General features: G+C 52.9%; 1 protein-coding gene across 4 annotated transcripts in view; it reads left to right on the top strand.

The window, feature by feature from the left end:
• WHRN (whirlin) overlaps nt 1-19,746 on the top strand; it is a gene marked incomplete at its 5' end in the record, with an annotated part of 88,172 nt that overhangs the window by 12,669 nt on the left and 55,757 nt on the right. For all 4 annotated transcript variants that reach the window (XM_080820623.1, XM_080820622.1, XM_080820624.1 and 1 more), the window contains one exon: nt 10,414-10,632. In XM_080820623.1, coding sequence (XP_080676749.1) covers nt 10,414-10,632 — 219 coding nt within the window. The remainder of the gene's footprint in view (nt 1-10,413; nt 10,633-19,746) is intronic.

Genomic DNA, 19,746 nt, shown 5'->3' with positions numbered 1-19,746 from the left:
AAAAAAGTATCCTGTTTTAATTTGCATAATTTAAATAGTGAGGTTGAATACCTTTGCATGTTTATTATTTGTCTAGCTGTATATACATATACTTAATGTGTAATAAATAGCATGTAGCAGAAGGTTATGTACGTATCATATAACACTGTTGTATAAGATGCATGTACATTTATTTTTGGTGTGTAGCTTACTGATGTCCTATGCCCATTTAATCACAAGTGTGTTGCATTTCCACCTCCTCAGACCTATCAGCCTTTTCTTTAAAAGATGGTTGTTAGGAGTAGCTGTCAGGTGGTTGCTTCATCTGGAATCCACATGGAATTCAGATTCTTTAGTCCGAGGGTGAATTAAATTTGAGGCCTATCCCTTGTTAGCGGAATGCACAGAAAGTGGTGAGGGACAGGAATGTTAAGTGTCCTCCAGGAGAATATACTCCATCCATGTATCCACTCTTGGGCCAAGAAAATGTTGGTATATAATTAGATTCTTCTGACGGATGGATGTGCTATGGACATTGGTTCTAGGTCCTAGCAACTCCATTGAAAACCCATTGAGGCTTGTCTTGAGTGAATATGTTGATGACTCCTAGAATCTTGTTAGTTCTTCCCAAAAGAAAAAAAGGAAAAGAATAAAGAGACCGAATTTAAAAGAACATTTGTAAAGCAATTTACTTAAATTATAAGAGACTAAAAGCCAGGCTTAGTGGATAATTGAAGAATTGCATTAAAAGGGAATCGATATCTTTCTGGAATCTGCTCTGTCCTCATCTTCTGAGTTCTTTTGCAAGGGGATGGCGATTCTGTCACTGTCTCGCGAATTTCCCATAGCATTATCTCCAAGGACAACATTTTCTTTCTCTCTTTGATCCTTCGTGTTTTTCCTTTCCACACAGCCTTAAGTCACAGAGACATTTAGGAGCAAAGATACCAGAGATCAGGGGCTTTAAAATGTCAGGTCCCTGTTCCAGGCTCTAGGATCCTGGTGTTCCCAGCCCTGGAACAAAGGCTTCCTTCTTCACACCGAGCCCTTTGGAGAAGGTCAAACTCATAAAGAAAGGACAGTGGAGAGAATGAGGAGTTGATTTTTTGAAATCTACTTTGTAAGGCTCCAATTAAAGGCAAATTGAAACAATGTTAAAAGAAAAACTCAGGAGGGGAAAGAAGATGTTGATTACTCCACCCTCCTAACTAGCTGTCCTTTCTCGGCCCTATCCCCTGATCCTTATTTCTGTGCTTTCACATTCCTCCATGGTTGGATCACCTGCTTCTGTTTATTTTTGCTTCATGCATATGTTGGGCTGCATCTTGGGGAAGGGGGCTGCTCTGCGGTCTGAATTGATTTCCATGAGCTTGTAGCCACTTAGAGAGGTGAGGTGGCCACAGAGAGCCAGAGCGGGTGGCCATATGGTGGCAAGCTTTACCCCAGATCCTAGCCGCATGATGGGCGCACAGCTGTCAGGGACACCAACGTGAAGCCACTGTTCTTTGAGACACAGTGACTTCTCAGCGTACCACTACCTGTGTATGTCAGCATTCCAGTGGAATGTAAACTAACACTTTTGGGACTTTTATGTAAGGGAATTTTTTTTTTTAAGATTTTATTTATTTATTTAACAGACAGAGATCACAAATAGTCAGAGAAGCAGGCAGAGAGAGAGGAGGAAGCAGGCTCCCCGCTGAGCAGAGAGCCCAATGTGGGGCTCGATCCCAGGACCCTGGGATCATGACCTGAGCCGAAGGCAGAGGCTTTAACCCACTGAGCCACCCAGGCGCTCCTAAGGGAATGTTTTTAAATGACATGATACTTAGACCCAAGTCAGCAGCAGTAAAGTATGTCCAGGGAGTGGAAGGAGAGAGTAAGATGAGAAAGCAGAGTTATTGCCCAAGCATCTGTGAAAAATTTCTCTGCTTCTAAGTCCATGTATAAGGTGTCTGATCTGAGATGTACTTCAGCATTCATTCATTCACTGGCAGTTGTTTTCCTGTACGATTGGTGTTATTGAACATCCTCTTTGAACTCTGCATATCCCGCGTTTACTTACTTGTTAGTATATTTGTGATTAATATTTTTTCCCACTTCAGAAATAATTGAGTGACTTAACTTAGAAAGGACATCATGAAAAAGGCATAGAGCTCAGAAACCATATTGGAAAGTGTGTGAATGTGTGTGTTGCCTTTAATGGGAATAATATTTCATATAAAAGTGGAGTTGTGAGCTTCCTAGCAAGCAAGGGGAAAAGGGAAATTCATGCATTGTTTAGATTCTACTAGAGAATTCATTGGTATTTCAGGAGAGGTAAAATTCTTCATTGGCAGTCAGTTTTAAAAGGAAGGCAACCAGTTTCAGGAGGAAGGCGATTTTTGCATTTCTTTTGCATTTTCTTCATTGCATTTCTTCATTGTCTTTCATCATATGTGGAATCACGCACGATTTCCAGTCTTTCATATTTATTGACACATCTGTGACCAAAACAGAATTCCCTGACTTCTCTATCTGCCAAGAAGGATATAAATAAAATAATCACTGTATACGTATGTTGAGATATGTATTTTCAGGGACACGGAGCAGCACGTGCAAATAACTTGGAGCATTTGAGACTATAAGAAGGCCAGTGGCAGGGATAGGCAATATGGCTGGCCAGGCAGCAAGTCCAGCCACACAGGCCGGAGACACACTGCGAGGAGTTTGCATTTTACATCAGAAGCAGTGGGAGCATTTGGGCAGGGAGGGGACAGGTCCACTTGCATTTTATTTTTTATTTTTTAGATTTTATTTATTTATTTGATAGAGAGAGGTCAAAAGTAGGCAGAGAGGCAGGCCAAGAAAGACAGAGAGAGAAACAGGCTCCCCACTGAGCAGAGAGCCGAATGCGGGGCTCGATCCCAGGACCCTGAGATCATGACCCAAGCAGAAGGCAGAGGCTTTAACCCACTGAGCCACCCAGGTGCCCCTCCACTTGCATTTTAAAAGGATGTCCTAGCTACAACACAGAGACTGATTTTAGAGGCCGGGAAGCTGTTGCAGTTAGTGGTCCCTGTAAGAGGTAATTAACATAGATAAAAATGTGATGCAGAGGAAAGGAGCTCTGAAGACAGGGCTAATTAGGGCTTTACTTTGTCATGACATTAAAATACGCCCTGGTGGCAGAGAGTCCACACCATTAATTTCTGTCCTCCCTCCAAGTGGGGCTGAATGGGGAGGGTTTTTCTAGCCCTTGTGCCTGTACCCTAGCACCAGCTCGGAGTTCAAGAGTTCAGGGGGCTCTCACTTGTTTATGGTCTGTAAGTCCCACGTCCCCTTTTCAGACCCTCACCTTGTCCATCTTTGTGAGGCTAAGACGGAGGGTTGCCCTTGGGTATCCGAACCCCCTTTCAGTGCTGATGAAAGAAGCACGAGTTTGGAAAGTCCGAAATTCAAATCCAAGCCCTCTTACCCTCTTTCTGACCTTGCATAGGACACACGACCACCTAGGGTCTCTTTCCTCATCTGGGCGCTGTGTGGTCATCCCCGTAATTCTACTGTTACCAGTAACGTTAGCCACCATGTGCTGGGCACCGGCTATGCACCCTACTGAGTGCAAGATGCTCTGTGTACATTATTTCGTCAGTCCTCATTTTGTCCCCACAGTACCTCCAAAAGAGGAGGCATCAGTAGCCCCATTTAACAGGAGATAAAGCTGAGGCAACTTGTCTGTGGTCTCCTAACCAGGAAGAGATAGAACATGGGGAATGGCTTTCTAGTGAATGTACCTTTACCCGGAGAAACTCCTGAGGGGGATCCTTACCCTAAGGTACCTTTTTATTTTGGTGCTTTGCAGTTCTTTAGTTTGCAGTTGGAAGATAGAGCCAAGGTTTGCCTATTAACTAGGAGATTTCTGGAGCCTGTGGAAGAAAGCATAAAGGACGGCGGATCCCTGCACCAGAGTGAGAACCCTGCTTTAGGAAAAGGCCTCCGAAAGCCCCCACCCAGGCCCATCCACAGTGCTGTGGAGGAGGGAAGTCGGGTCTTCCAGAAGCAAAGATGGCATAGTGCTGCCCCCTGCAGGTGATTTTAGGAACTACAACAGGGAGGGACGGGGTCGTTATGAAAAAAGATGGATTTGCCTGCAGCTTCAGGAATTCTACTTATCTCTGATCTAGAGAATTAGACACACGTGTGCTTCAAGATGCACAAAAAAGTATGTTATCGGATCTTTGTTTACAGGGGCAAAACCCAAGAACCATCTAAATACCCAACAACAGAGGAGTGAGTGGGAACTCAGTGGTGGTGTCTCTCTGCCAGGAAGGGTGAGTGCCATAGCACACAAAGAGATGAGCTTACTTACTGTTGTTGAACTGGGCGCAGAGATCGCCAAAATACATCTTTTTAGCTGGAAAAAAACACAGTGATGAAAATGTTATCTGTAAGTCAATTTACGTAAATATCAGACAACAGTATTTTTGTATGTGGGCTTCCACATATTTATAAAATGCACAGAACATTCTGGAAGGACAGACAGTGGTTATGATGGATGGTGGGTTGAGACCCTATCCTAATCAAACCTAACCCTTTTGCAGCTCCTACCTGTGCTCTAGGCATTAAACGCTTTATGCAGATAAACTAATTTAATCCTCACAACCCCCCTGTGGCGGAGCTGGCACGGGAGCCTGGGTAGCTGGGCTCCAGAGCTGTAGCTCCTGACCACTCTTTTGCTTCTCTTCTTAAATCCCATGTGTGCCTGAGGTGTGTGTGCTCCCGTGAGTGTAGAGTGAGGGTGAGTGAGGGTGCCGACCTAAGGCTGCCTGAGCCCTAGTGTAGGGCCCTCATCTTTTTGCGGCTTCATTTGAACAGATTCCCTGGGGGCTGCCTAGCATTTAGAAAGCTCAATAAATATCTTCTTGGAAGAGGTTATAAAGAAAACAGAACATGCGGTGTGCCTCAAGGAACATAACTTGGAGTCCTAGAGAGAGGATGTATGAAGCTGACGTGGGCACTCTAGTATAGGTGGCAGTGAAAATACAGAAGTGTACTGGGTGCTCTTGGACATGGAGAGTCCGTTGCAATCCAGGAAGGCTCTCTGGAGGTGGTGGGAATGGGCTGCATGTCAAAGGCAGGGCAGATGTGAGGAAGTGTGGATTAAAGGAAGAAAGGATGTTTTTGAAGCTGAGGAAAGTTGTAAGAGAGCGGCTAGAGCGACCTCTGTGTTTGTGTCCATGTGGATAAGAGCTTTAGAGAATTCTGGGGCTTGGGTTTGGGAGAAGGAGCTGGTAGACTCAGGAAGGAAATTCACATTTAGTACTACTGTGTGCCAGGTGCTATGTACTACATATCAGCAGTCTATATCATCTTTTTTTTTCTTTTTGAGTTTTGAGTAATCTCTACACCCAACATAGAGCTCAAACTCATGACCCCGAGATCAAGAGTTGCACACTCCTCCATCTGAGCCAGCCAGGCCCATGTTATCTTAATGATGCTTTCAACATTGGCATTTTAAATGCAGAAACGGGCAAAGAGAGGTAGGGTAATTTGCTGTGTCACACAGCAAGTCAACAGAGTCAGGATTGGTGCCCCGTGAGTCTGGACACGAAGCCGCCACCGAGCAAGGTGGGGGTCAGGGTGGGATCAGGAAAAGCAGGCACACATCTTCCCTTTCTCTCTTCCTGATCACTAACCTGAACCTGGGTCTCAGACGGGCTCCCCTTCCTGAGGATGAGCACCTCTGTCCCTGAGGAGAGGAAACTGGACTCTGCAGGCCTGTGTCCTGAAATAAGCTGGCTGAGTCACCACGAGGTGCCCTTCCTTGAGATGTTTCTGGAATGCGTCCTTTGTTCATGCCCCGAGGACAGTAGTCTGATGGTCCCATGACCTCGTGGTGCACTTCACACTCGCACTTTGGTGCATGTTCTTGAACACAGAAGCGTGTGTGCGTCTCCCGTGTGAACACATAACGCCCAATCTCCTTTCCGCTGCGGCCGTCTCCCGTCGCTTTCTCTGTCCTCTGCCGAGCGGAGGATCCTGTCGCCTGGACTGTGATTTGGAGGCTTGATAGTCGGCTCTGAAGAGCTGAGTGAGGCAAATTTGCCTCCTGAGAACATTAATCCAAGGAGCAAGTTATTAACTTTGAAGACATACACATATAATTTACATTTCCATAATCACAACACGCCGCCCCCAGCAGTCATCTGCTGATGGATGGTATCTGAGCCATGCCGTCTGCTTGGTCAGATCGCGATCTCAAGGATCTGACTCTGTGAACGCACGCGAGCCCTGGTTCAAGTCTCACCAGCAAACACACAGTAACAAGCGTGGGAGCGCGTGCTCTGATGACCACTCCGTCTGTAGTGGTCTCTCCCTAGATCTCACGTTGTTTCCTTTTTAGCCACAGCTCACTGAATTCTCTGGGGACAGGCACTGTGCCATAGAGGGCCCCTCTACCTAGAGAGAGAGAGGAATTAGGATCTTCATTTTACAGGAAAGAAACAGATGAACCGAGAGGATCAGTAACCTGTGTGAGGTGGCACAGCCAAGAGCAGTCGGTTCAGGAGCCTGGTGCCGGCTGCCGCGTAGGAGACAGGCATGGGTGACAGTCACCAACTTGCACCAGGCAGAGCATGTTGCTTTAAGGTGGGTGCTGGATGTGGTTTTCCGCCCACGGACAGCTGCCTGCAAAGAACAGAGCCGCCCAGCCACGGTCCCATTAGAGACAGACATTTGTCGGTCTCCCCAGCCCTCGGGTCCCTTGGGAGGTCCCCCGCTGCCCATGGTAACTCGGGGTTGCGGTGGGCCTCCTCCCACACCTCGGATGCTCTGTCTGCCCCGGTGTTCATCCCTTCCAGCTGGCAGGGAGCCTCAGAGCCCCCAGGCTCAGGATCTGGTTCGAGGACCTTGGCAGCAGCCTCAGCCCGCACAAATCTTGAGGACTCACTCCCTGAGGGCTACCTGGACTCAGTCCCTGTGTATCCCAAAGCCCCTGATCTCTTTGCTGCCATGACTCATGACTGTCATAGGTAAATACAGCCTTTCCTTCTAGATGGAGCCACCAAGCAGAGGACAGTGAAGTTGCCTCGTGGGGCAGGACCACAGCTCTTAGTGAGTTCAAGCTACTTGCTGCCGGTTGGCAAAACTGAGACCCTGCCAGAGGAGGACATGGAGAGGGCTACCTGGGGCTGGCCTCCTGCGTGTCCTTGGCTGTGTTTTCCGTACTCGTTCCCTCTCTGTCCCTTCCCATGTCGGGCTCCCAGGGTCCCCTTCTGTAAGACGCCAGAGGCGCGGGAGACTCGGTGACCTCCCAGGCCCTCCCCATTCCGGCTGTCCGTGGTCTTCTCACCAGAGGCGCCAACCTCCTCTCCGTTCTCAAGGTTGCTGCCTGCCTATTTATAGAACTGACCAAGAGACTTGCTCTGCAGCCAGCGGTGCAGAATACAAACCGTGCTCTCCGCCGCCCGCCTGCTTGTGTGACTCCCGGGATGAGGCTTCTCTGCACCTGGTTTCCCTTCCCAGTGCAGGTGCCCTGGGAAGAGCGGCGAGTGGGCTGAGCTCCTACTGTGTGCAAAGGCCCCGGGCCTCCTGCGTGGTCTCCTGGAATCCCCACCGCCTTGGGAAGTGGCTAATGTTTCGCGGTGCTGCTTCGAGATGGGAAGCGCTGGCCCCGGGACTCACGACTCACAGGGGACAGAAGTACAACTCAAATGCAGTTCTGCCTCCATGCACCTCTGTTCCTGTGGATGGCGGGGCTCGGGCTCACAGTCTCTCGAGGGAGGGAGCAGGCCAGTGGGCTGGGCCTCCAGCCAGCAGTGCCGTCACGGAGGAGGGAATCCTGGACGGGGTCAGGAATCCTGGGGGGTCAGGAAGGCACAGGGGCCTCACAGGTTTCTGCTGGGGCTGCTGCCGCCCTGTGACCCCCTTCCCTGCTTCCTGCCCCAGAGGCCTGCTTGCTCCTTGGCCTCTCCATCCTGCCCCCCAAACTTCACACGGGTTCTACCTTCCCAGCTGTCCTATTGGGGGGGGGGTCCCAGGGCCTTGCTGAAGGAGCGCTAAATCTCTCCCTGCTCATCTTCTCGGAAATGCTTTATAAAAGCAGACTTTTGGAGAGCTGCCATATTCTCATTATCCCTCCACCGGGGACGGGCATTTATTGATGTATTGATGTATTGATTTATTATTTTTTGTGATGTTAGTCACCATACAGTACATCATTAGTTTTCGATGCTGTGTTCCGTGGTTCATTGTTTGCGTAGGACACCCAGTGCTCCGTGCAATCCGTGCCCTCCTTAAAACCCACCACTGGGCTGACCCATCCCCCACCCCCCTCCCCTCTAAAACCCTCCGTTTGTTTCTCAGAGTCCACAGTCTTTCATGGTTCATCTCCCCCTCTAATTTCCCCCAATTCACTTCTCTCCATCTCCTCATGTCCTCCATGTTATTCCTTATACTCCACAAGCAAGTGAAACCATATAATTGACTCTCTCTGCTTGACTTATTTCACTCAGTGTAATCTCCTCCAGTCCCATCCATGTTGATGCAAAAGTTGGGTATTCGTCCTTTCTGATGGCTGAGTAATATTCCATTGTATATGTGGACCACATCATCTTTATCCATTCGTCTGTTGAGGGGAACTGGCATTTAGCTGTGGACTTGAGGGGCCCTGGCAGCTCCCAGCTTAACCTGCCTCCTCTGGGAGAGGCTCAGTCCAGCCGGGGCTCCCCACTGTGGGCAAAAGCTCTTCCCTTGGCTCCTTTTGTCTTTCCAGAGTACTGGGGAATCAGAAGAATGTGGCCCAGGGCACATCCAGGCAAGCTTGGGGGAGTCAGAGAGCTAGATACTCCCCTTTTTGAGGCATATTCTTGTTTTCTGAGATCAAAAGCAGTGTATCGTCATTCTGGAAGGTTTGGAAAATACTGAGAAAAAGGAAGAACAAAATAATCATCACCCATAAATTCTGCCGCCCGGAGAGACACTGTTGGCGTCCTTGGCTTCGTTTTGTTTCTCCTGTGTGTTTTTGTCTCTGCATCACTGAGGTCATCCCGTAAGACAGGATGGGGATCCTTTGGCCTCCCTGCATAGTACAGCGTATCATGGATCTACGGCATTATATACGCTCATCATCATTTACAAATGCGATTTTAATAGCAGTGTGAGCCTCAGCATTTCAGCTCCAGGTGCCCCATAGGAAAGCAGTACGGCCAATTTCGATGTCCACCCCGGGCGGATAGCGTGGGCTCTCCTCCCTTCCTGGGGCTTCCATCCCCAGACTGGGAAATGTAGAATGAAGGTGGGGTCTACACTCAAAATTAGTTGCTATGGAAAAGGAACCCCTAACTCCCAGTGCATAGGCAGGCGATTGGCCTCTATTTCTTCATCTGAAGAATAGACCTCTCTTCCGACAAGATGGGATTCCATGAGGATTTCAGGAGGAGGCAAAGCATGCCGGGTACAAAGCAGAGTGTCTGACACAGACAGACTCTTTATCAGTGTCCGGCTATCATTATTAATCATTTCATCTCTCGACTCTGTTGTTGGGGTCATTAAGACCACCCCCGGCTTCTGTGAGGGCTCACAGGTTCAGCGTATGGTTGTACTTGTGGCTTAGATTGATGACAGCGAGGGGCGTCTGGGTGGCTCAGTGAGTTGAGCGTCTGCCTTTGGCTCAGATCATGATCCCAGGGTCCTGGGATGGAGACCCGCATCGGGCTCCTTGCTCAGCGGGGAGCCTGTTTCTCCCTCTCCTTCTCCACCACGCACCCCCCCCCCGCCCCTTGTGCTGTCATGCTCTCTCTCTCAAATAAATAAAATCTTTAAAAAAAGAGAGAGAGAGAACTTTATGATAACGAAAGGATACACAGCAAAATGAGCACAGGGAACAGGCTCAGGGGGCAGAGTCTGTAGGAAAGCAGGCACAAGCCTCTGAGTTTCCCTTTGCTGCAGGATGAGTTGGGAGATGTCCACCAGGGATGCTCATTGGAAAGTCAGTGCCAGGGTTTTTACTGAGGTCTGGTCACATAGGTCCTCTCTGCCTGGACCCACATTCCGTACCCCCGCATAGCTTGCACGAGGAGCATAGGCACGGTGAGCTGCGTTCGGGAACGGGAGGGACACTCAGAATCTAGGTTCCCAGTGCCAGCCAAGCAGGCCTTCCTAAGGATGCCGTCTTGGGCCTGCTGTGTTAACTCTTTTCTGCACAGTTATGCTGAGTGATCGTGTTTCTTATGTTTGGACCACTTCAGGATGGGATGGGACGGATGCCCTTGTTTCCGTAGGACAAAAATTGAGGGCTAGAGAAAAAAGAGCCCGGGAGGTGTGGGGGGCGCTGGTAATTCAGGGGCTGGCCCCCTGTTCCCAGTGTGGGGTCCTGAAAGAAGTAAGTTCCGGGTACTGGGAGGGGTGTCCCTCGCTGCCCCCTTCCTGCTAACTCTGTGTCCCTCTCTCTCTCTCCAGGCTCTGAAGGGCTCGAAGAAGCTGGTGCTGTCCGTGTACTCGGCGGGGCGCATCCCTGGAGGGTACGTCACCAGCCACATCTACACCTGGGTGGACCCGCAGGGCCGCAGCATCTCCCCGCCCTCGGGTCTGCCCCCGAGCCACGGCAGCACCCTGAGGCAGCGTGAGGGGGACTCGAGGAGCGCCCTGAATCTCCTGCAAGGCGGGGACGAGAAGAAGGTGAGCCGCCCGGCCTCGGCCTCAGCATGCCGGCCGGGGGTGGAGGGCTGGTGGGGGAGGCTGGTCCCCTGAGACCCCATTCTCCCTGCCAGACCCAGAATGGGGACGCTTCTTAGAGGCTGGATGAAGGGGCTTGGTTCTTTCGGGGCTGTTTTCTCCTCTCAAGGTCCTACTGAAGGGTTTGAACTTGTCTTCTCTTTCTGACCCATGCGATGTACATTCTGATACAGGCTAAGATCCTGCCCCCAAAGAGCCCAAAGACTGTGACTTAAATCAGATCGTTTTTTTCTCCCTGACACCGAACAGAGGGGACAGCGGGGGCTGGAGCGGCAGCTCTGCTCCCCGTCTTGTTGTGGGACTGACCCTCACCCCCGTCATCATCCCCTGGGCTCCTGCCTCTTCTGACTCTTGAAGCTGCGCCCTGCCCGTTCCCCATACTAGCCCCTGGAGTGGGAAAGGGAGGAGAGAGCGCTCAGAGCCCTGCTTTCAATTCAGCATGATTCAGCTTCTCGGTGGTCGGGACCCAGGGACATGGCCGCACGCAGCTGCCCGACCGCAGGCTCCGAGGGAACCCTCTGCGGCTGTGTGTCTCGGGTTGTCAACAGCAGGCACGGGTACTGGTCCCCTTGTACCAAGTGAGAACTGACAGGGTGTGGGCAGTTCCAGACCCGAAGCGGAGGGGGGGCTCAGGGTGCGCCTCCCAGGGGAAAGGGATTTCCCCCCGTGTCAGCTCTCTGGCTCTTTCCAGGGGCAGGCGTGTGGCCCACGAGCACCGTGGGGTGTGGTCACCCGAAGACGGGGGCAGGGGCATGGAAGCGCTCCTCCCCTCATGGCATGACTGTTCCAATTAAAAAACAAAAAGACGGGAGATAATTCCCCTGAGTTTTTGAGCATCACAGTGGGTGCTGTTTGCCTCACACCCCATGGTTGCTAGGAGACCAGGAATGTGAGTCCTGCACGCGGCTCTCCAGATGTTTTAGGAACTGGACATCCACAGCCCCGAGGCCATGTGGCTTGGGGTTCCGGGCCAAGGCCTGCCTTCTGGAGACTCTTGGTCAGCTCTCCTTTCCCGCCCATGAGACCACCCCTCCATTTAATGTGCTTTGGGGCGGGCGAGAAGCCGCGATGGGGGGCCCAGGGGTAGACCCCCACCTCCCGAGCTGCCCGGGCAGCTTCGTGGTGGCAGCGCTGGGTGGGCAGGGGTCGGCTCGAACCCCCTCCCCGCCAGGTGATCTGTGTTCCATAGGAATCTTGAGCCAGCAAGGCTGCCTGAGGCATGAAGTCATTTTCAAGCCCAGCCTTCCAGGACTGGGCAGGGAACTGGCTTTATCTTTCCCTTGAGCCCCTTTCCTGTGTTGGGCATGGTGCTGATGGGTGCTGGGCGCTGGGCTTCAGCACCTCAGTGAATCCTCACAGCCACCCAGCTGGCTTAGCTGTCATCCACATTTGAAAGTACAGGAATCCAAGAGAGGTTCCGGGCACTGTAGCAACTAAGACCCATTCCATTGAGTATGGTTACCCCATACTCAGTACTTAGTGAACACCTGTGGTGTGCTTCATGCTGTAATGGAGGGAGGGATAGAGAAATGGACAGGAGAGATGGGGCCCTGCTGTGGAGAAGCTTCCAGTGAGTTTGGAGTTCATGGGAGGAGTGAGATCATAATCCAGAAAGGAGCAAGCGTGAGCAAGATCATTAAGGTGGTGAAGAGTGATGGAAGGAAGTAAAATCCAGAGACAGAGGGGTGGAGAGTGACAGAGAGGGAGGCTCTGCTTCAGATGAGGTGCTCAGGGAGGGCCTCGCTGAGGAGGTGACTTCTGAGGTGAGACTTGGGAAGGAAGAAGGAGCTGCCATGTACGCTGGGGGCTGAAAATCCCAGGCACCAAGGATAGCATGTGCAAAGGCCCTGAGGTAAGAATCAGTTCACATCCTCAAAGCTTAGCAAGAAGGGCCCTGTTGCTGGAATTGAGTAGGGGGGAGGGAAGGGAGGAGATCGGGTGCCCTCTAGGAGTCTTAGAATAACTTACATAGGAACATAGAAGGTAGAGACTTAGGGAATTGTGCTCCAGGGAGGACCAGAGACCTCAGGAGGAAGGAAACACCCTGGATCACACCAGAGTGGCCTTCACAGATCTCACAGCTCCAGACAAGCCCCTTCCCTCCCTTCTGTTCTTCTTCTTGCCTGGATGCAGCCTGAAAACCTCCCCATTTCCTGTTGTGAGGGCTGTGGGGAAATCTCTCTCAGACCTGCCCTTCTGCTCCCTGGACCCAAAGCTCCGCAGGCCCTGACTCTCTTCTCTCTGGTGTTCTGGAATTGTCTAATATTCCAGATCACTGCGACCAGACTCCCAGACTTCCCGTGCCAACCTTCAGCACTCCTAGCCCAACCCCAGTGGACGCACACCTTCTAGAGACAGAGTGCCCAGGGCAGTCGTGGTTGTGAAAATCCCACATGTCGCTAAGAGACTTGGGACAAGCACTGGACACTGTCCCCTGAAGCTGCTTCTAGCATCGCAGCCGCTCCTGATAACGCCGTTCTCCACGCTGAGGTGCGGAGCCGACCTGTGAGGCTGAAGGAAGGGACAGAAGGGAAGAACAGATGTAACTCTCTGGGAGTCACACCCATCTGTTCTCAGGTTACAGTCACATCCTCAGAGGCAAAGAGGCACAGGGGGCAGCAGGGAACATCGCTCCGGGCTCCCAATCCTGAGTGCTCCTCAGCCTCCACAGCTACAGTGACCTGGAACACGCTCACTGGGGGGTGGGTTACAAGGGAGAGTGTCAGTACGACCGGGAGGGTAAGACACCAGAGCCAGGCTGCCTGGGTTCAAATCCTGGCTCTGCCGCTTGCCAGCTGTGTGACCTTGGACAAGTTGCATAACTGCTCTGAGCCTCTGTCTCCTGTGCAAGATGGAGACGGTGGTAGGGGCTGCTTTCCCCCACCACTGTGTTCATGTCGCGGCAGTAACGATGTCGGTTCTGGGCGCTGGTACACTCACAGTGCCTGGATCAGTGCCTGGCACAGCATAGGTGCTCAGTACTTACTATGTGGATGCCTGAATCAAAACAAAACACCTTGCCAACAGCCTGGGGCGTGGTAGCAGTTCACTAAATGCTTGCTGGGTGGGAATCCAAGTCCTGTGTGATCTAACCCTCACACACTGTTCTTTGCAAAGTCAAAGAGGAGGATGTGGCCATCTGTTTCCCCAGTTGGCATTGTTGTGCGTGTGTGAACAGCTGCCACCATGTGCCCAGGGAGGAGAGCCACATTCCCTGTCTCTGTCACCTCTCCTTCACCCACAAGGGAGGTGACGTTCATCCGAGCTCAGCAGGTGTCAGGCCTTCCTCTTGGGGGTTCTCTCCTGGTTAGCTGGGGCTGATGGGGCGGAGCCTACCAGGCCCTCTCCCCTGGGAAACACAACGGCTTAGGGGCAGGGAGGTAGAATCCCAGGGCTCTGGGCTTTCTTTTAAATTGTGGCAAAACACACATCACATATCTTGTAATCTTCTTCATCACCGTAAGTGGTACCAAGTTCAGGGGCATGAAGTGTGTGCTCACTGCTGCGTGACCACATCTCCAGGACGCTTTTGCTCTTGCCAAACTCAGACCCGTTCAGGGGCAGCCGTTCCTCTTTCCAGCCCCTGCCGGCCACCAGTGCGCTGCGTGTCTCGGAATCAGACCCCTCCGGGCACCTTGCGCGAGTAGAGAGATGGTGTCTTGTCTTTTTCTGACTTGTTTATTTCACTTTGCCTTCAGGACCCCCGCGCTCGTCCCGGTTGTAGCATGTGATGAGATTTCTGCCCTTTTAAAGGCCGATAACCGTCTGCTGTCCGGAGGGACCGTATTTTGTTCACCTGGGTGGTGTCGTCCTCTTGGCTCTTGTGGATAAAGCTGCTGTTCGTGGCTGTGCAGTGTTTCTCGGAGTCAGTCCTTGCGGGGAAGCACCTAGAAAGCCCGTGGCTGGAGCATATGGTGATTGTATTTTTAATGCTCTCAGGAAGCTCCGTCCTGTTTTCCCACAGTGGCTGCACCAGCCAGAGCACGAAGTTTCCGGTTTCCCCAAAGCCTTGTCAACACTTGGTATTTTCTGAGGTTGTCTTTTGGTCTGTTTGTTTGGTTGGTTGTAGCCATGCTCTGATGGGTGTGAGCTGGTGCAGGTCTTCCCCTACCTTCCCGTCGGAACTTGGTGCCTCAGCATAGCAATGGCGGTGCCGGACGGCACCCAGATGGGAGGGGTGGAGTTCAGGGGCAGGGCCAGATCTCTCTTTCCCAGTCCTCTGTCCTGACATCACCCTGTGCTGCCGCCGCCCCCAGCGTGAGGAGCCCGGAGGAGGCAAGCTGAGGTGCCCCAAGGTCTGATGTGATGCATGCTCCATAAAGGGACCCAGGAGGGTGCTGTGGTGTATGGAGGAGGGAGCTCCTGCCAGCTAGAGATTTAGGAAGGCTTCCTGGAGGAGGTAAGCCTTTGGAGTTTGGCTACATGGCAGTGGCAGGAATAGTGGTCCAGGCAGAGGGAAAGGTGTGGCAGTGGGAGGGAGGTTAGAAAGAACTAGATGGATTCTAGCCCCCCCCCTCACCTGACACCGGTGTCACGTGGGAGTTACAGTTGGGACACAGAGTGTGGGGCTGGATGGCAGGCTAGGAGTATGTGTGCCCCAGAGACATTTTCCTGTTGGCAGCAGGGAGTCACTGAGTGTCCTCCTGGCTGGCAGGGGAACAAAGGTGACATCGATTCCGGGTCTGCAAAGACCTTTACGAGAACAGGAAGAAAAAGGGGTGCTGTGGGCCCCCCTTCAAGGGAAGCGGACCAGTTGCAGTAAAGAGAAAAACAGAAAAGAGCCCCTGGAGCCCATCATGATGTTTCTGGTTCTAGAAGATGAACCTCAAAGGTGGGAAATAGATCTTGGGGGAAGGTTCCCTCACTCTGCCGGCCTCCTCCCTGTGCGGGGGTGTTCAGAGTCAGATTGTTCTCGAGCTGGGAGGGGTGCAGGGGGCGAGCTCATTCTTTCCCGTGGCTTGAAGTGGAGGGTGGTTTGAACGTGCTTGCAGGGCTGGGATGTGGCGGGAGAGAAGGGAGGGAGAGCGAGGTGGGTTGCGGGCCGTCTTCGGGATGGAGGGGATGAGCATAGTGTTTCTAGGTCCCGCTCTGAGGCCGGCGCCTCCCCACCGACCTGCCGTTGATTCTGAGCTGCGGGGCCCAGACACCTGTTCTCGGGTTCTTAGTTCCAAGAGACAGTCGCTCTGGGGGGGCACGTGCAGCACACCCCACGGAAACGGAGAAGGGCTTTCAGAAGAGGCTCTTCTGCTGTTTCCACGTACGTTGTCCCCCTCTTTTTCTGGAGAGAGGTTGTGAACTGGGTGATGCACACAGCAGCCAGAGCGAGAGAACCCAGACGCCCAGCGGCTCGCCCCTGCTCTGACCTTTTCAGATTTCAGTGCAGTTTCATGGAATCGTTTGATTCTGAAGCCAGATCTGTAAAGTATTTGCAGATCGTAGCAATAGTGCCGTTTTTCAGATGAGAAAATGGAGGTGCAGAAAGGCTGAATGAATTGCTCCAGGCCACACAGCCTTTGAGTGGTGGGGCCAAGTTGTTCTCAGATCCTAAGTCCTGTCCTCCTTACCTTCTGGACGGGACTGAGAGGGAAGTGCCCTCTCCCCGCGCCCAACCCCCGCACCTCCTCAGGTGTCCTCCGGCTCTGGCTCTGCAGGCCTGGCCTGTGCACAGCCTTAGGAGAGCCCCCCTCTGGCCAGAGGGCACATCCCCCTCAGTCCTGCACCAGGAGTCTTCGTCAGCACCTGGGAGTCGCTCAGGCGAGCAATGGGGCAGGAACAGCCGATGGCAAGGCCCAGGTGTCACCCACCTGGGTCGTTAGTCCCCAAGCAAATGGGCTAGTCCTGTGCCATCACGGTGTCTTCGGCCCTCGGCCCCCATTCCAGGCTGTGACCGGACCCCACTGCAGCAGTGGCCGCTCCCCTAGACTCACTTGACCAGCCACTGAGACAAGAGGTGCCCTGCCCCTTGGCTCGGGCTGAGGCCCAACCTGGTACAGAGGGAGCAGGGACTTTGGGCTTAGGTTTGAAGCCTGGTTCCTGAACTTTCTGACCGGGTGACCTCAGACAAGTCACCCACCCTCAGGTTAGTCTAGTAAGTTTCCCTGTCCGAAGTACGGGGGTAGTCCCGGTGGCCACAGGGGACTGTTTGAGGGCTTAGTACTCGAGTACGGAAGTGTGAGCACAGTGCCTGGATGCCTAGGGCATAGTCGTTCCTTCCTGTGACAGCCCTCATGTTTCAAGTGCCAGCTAGGAGCTACGTACCTTTCCTATCTTTTTACCTTGGGACGTTTACTGAGTACCTACAGTGGGCCAAAACTGTTCTGAGTATTGGGAGTGTAGCGGCAACTAGCCAAGGATGACCGCCTTGAAACGCTTACGTTCGTGTGTGTGCGTGTGTGTGTGTTAAAATAAGTGATATATAGTATATAGAAAAGGGCATAGGGGCATTATATGGGTGGGCTAATTCTAGGGAGGGGGAGGGAGAAGGTGACCTTCATGGAGAAGGTGACATAAGATCTGAGGTCCATGAAGGAGTCATCGTGCCTATATCCACCCTGCCCAGGGCTGAACGTCCAGGCTACCGGAAGCGTTGAGGAGTGTGGGGCTAGGAGGCCCCAGGTATAGTTTGTTGGTAAGTCTGTCCTTCCTCTTGTTGGCTTTTGTCTTTGGCTTTTTGCTTCCCAGCTGCAGAATGGCAACTGTGGCTCCTGCCATCACAGCTGTGTCCAAAGCAGAGTGGAAGCAGAGCGGGCAGTCAGAAGGCCCTTCTCACCCTATGCCTATGCCTCTTTTATCTCTGAGGGCAGAATCGCTCCCAACATCCACCAGCAGATGTCCTCCATCATGTCCGTTGGCCAGAACTGGCCCAGACTACCCAAGTCCCAGGCAGAGGGGAAAAGGCTTGGCCCAGACTGACTACATCTCGGCGGGGGTGGGGAGGTGGTTTGCTCTGTTGCTTCCTTGATAGGGTCAGGGTTCTAGGGCAAAGCAGGAAGGAGGAGCGGCGAGTAGTGCGGGTCCCAGGTATGTTGTTCAACTCTCAACTTATCTGACAGGGAAAACTGAAAGTCAGAGAAGTGGGCCCGTCCCCCTGGTTTCCCAACAGTAAAGGGAAGACTCAGGATTTGAACTTGGGGCTGTGGGAGGCAACACAGCGTGCTGGTTAAATGCCTAGGCTGGCCAGCTGCTCACTGTGTGGCCACATCATTTCAGCCCTCCTGCCTCAGTGTCCTCATTGGGAAAATGGGCACAACAATAGAAACCACAGAGGAAGAGAGAGGATTAAATGGGGCAATGCGTCCAGTGCCTGGAATTCAGGAAATACTCAGTAGGTTTAGTAACTAATTAATTTAACGAGTTATTCGTATTATCGGTGGGAGTGGCGTTCTCATGGTGCCGCTCAGTGTCCTCTCCCGTAGGTGAATTTTTTCCCTGCCAAATGCTGGTTGAATTCCAGCAAGTGATTGAGGCAGATTACCCTGTGGTTGATAGGACTGTTATTACAGCTCTGTGATACAGGCTGTTTTATTCCCACGTAACGTATTTATGGGGAGGTGGCGGGGAGGCGGGGAGGTTTGTTTCCATCCTCAGGGCTCAGAGAGGGCTGCCGCAGACAGCCGCTGCCATCTGGCTGTCAGGGGGCTCCTCTTGGCTCTCTCCGCCCAGAATCTTCTGGGCTTGGAGCTGGGGATCCCAGGTCAGGGAGGAGAGTGACTGACTCCAGGCCACCGCATGAGCTGGACTCTAGGTATGTGTGCCCTAGGCCCCGAAGGCAGAGCATGGGGGAAGGGGTGCGTTCTGCGGGCATGGCAGGGGATCGGGAGGGAGCCGCACACTTTGTCCTCAGCCGGTCTCACTGACCTCCCCCAGATCTGGGCCCCACCTACCCCACTCCCACCCGGCCACTGCCTCAAGGTGCACACGCTTCCCTGAGGGACCTCCAGGAAGCAGCCCGCTCTGCCAGCCGGCAGTCCTCCTAACATCCGAATGAATCTGAGCAGTTTTCTCTTTCACCTAAAGTCCAGTCTTCTAGGCCTGGCTCTTGGCCCCCCACTGGCTAATCTTGTCCCTTCCCTCACTTCCCCACCTTGCTTTAGCCAAACAGAACCCTGCGGGACTCCTGGGGCTGTGCTGTGTCTGGGTTCTGAGCTTTTGCCACCTCCTTGCACCGAAAATACTTGTCTTCCCTCCCCTTTTCCCTGGCTGACCCCCTAGGCCTTCACGGCTCGGCTCGGAGGTCCTATTTCTGGGATACTCTGCCTGAGCTCAGGCTCCCCAGAATGGACTCTGAGACCAAGATTTCCCTGAGGACGTTCCTGGGGGAGCGTCTGTGGTGGACAGAATGATGACCTGAGACGCTCACCCCTCTTCCCTGGAGCCTGGGAAGATGTCCCCTTCCTTGGCCAAAGCCACTTCGCAGATGTGGTTACCTTAAGGCTCTCTAGATGGGGAGAGTCTCCTGTATTCTCTGGGTGGGCCCATTGCAACCCCAGGGTCCCGAGAAGAAGGCAGGAGGGTCTGAGTCAGACAAAGGGGGTGCGCTGCCCAGAGCAGAGCGAAGTAGGAAGGCGCTACCCCCACTGGCTTTGAGAATGGGGGGAGAGGTCATGAGCCGAAGAAGGCAGGTGGTCTCTGGAAGCTAAGGCAGGCAAGGAAACCGTTCCCCCAGAGCCTCTAGAAGGAGTGCAGTCTTGTCTACGCACTGTAGACTTCTGATCTCCAGGCTTGTAAGATAATAAATCTGTGCTGTTTGAAGCCTCTAAGTGTGTGGTCGTTCATCACCGCAGCAGGTGCCCTGGGTTCGACGCTGGTAACAGGGCACCGGGGCCATGGGACTGGGCAGCGGGTGCAGTGGCTGTGACGCCCGCCATGGGGGCACAGGGGATGCGCTGGCCGGCAGGGTCGTCCTGAATTGAGGCAGGGGTGGGGCTTTCACCTGCCCTCTTCTCCTAGTCCCTGGATGGGAGCTGCTGGGCGGGGGGGAGGTGAGCCACCAGCAGCCACCAGTCCCTGCCCTGGGGACAGGGACCCTATCACATGCTCCTGTGATCCCGTGCCCCA

The sequence above is a fragment of the Martes martes genome (assembly GCF_963455335.1).
Source record: "Martes martes genome assembly, chromosome: 12".
Lineage (NCBI taxonomy): Eukaryota > Metazoa > Chordata > Mammalia > Carnivora > Mustelidae > Martes > Martes martes.
Note: the sequence above shows the minus strand (reverse complement) of the source record. Positions and strands in the feature narration are given on the sequence as shown.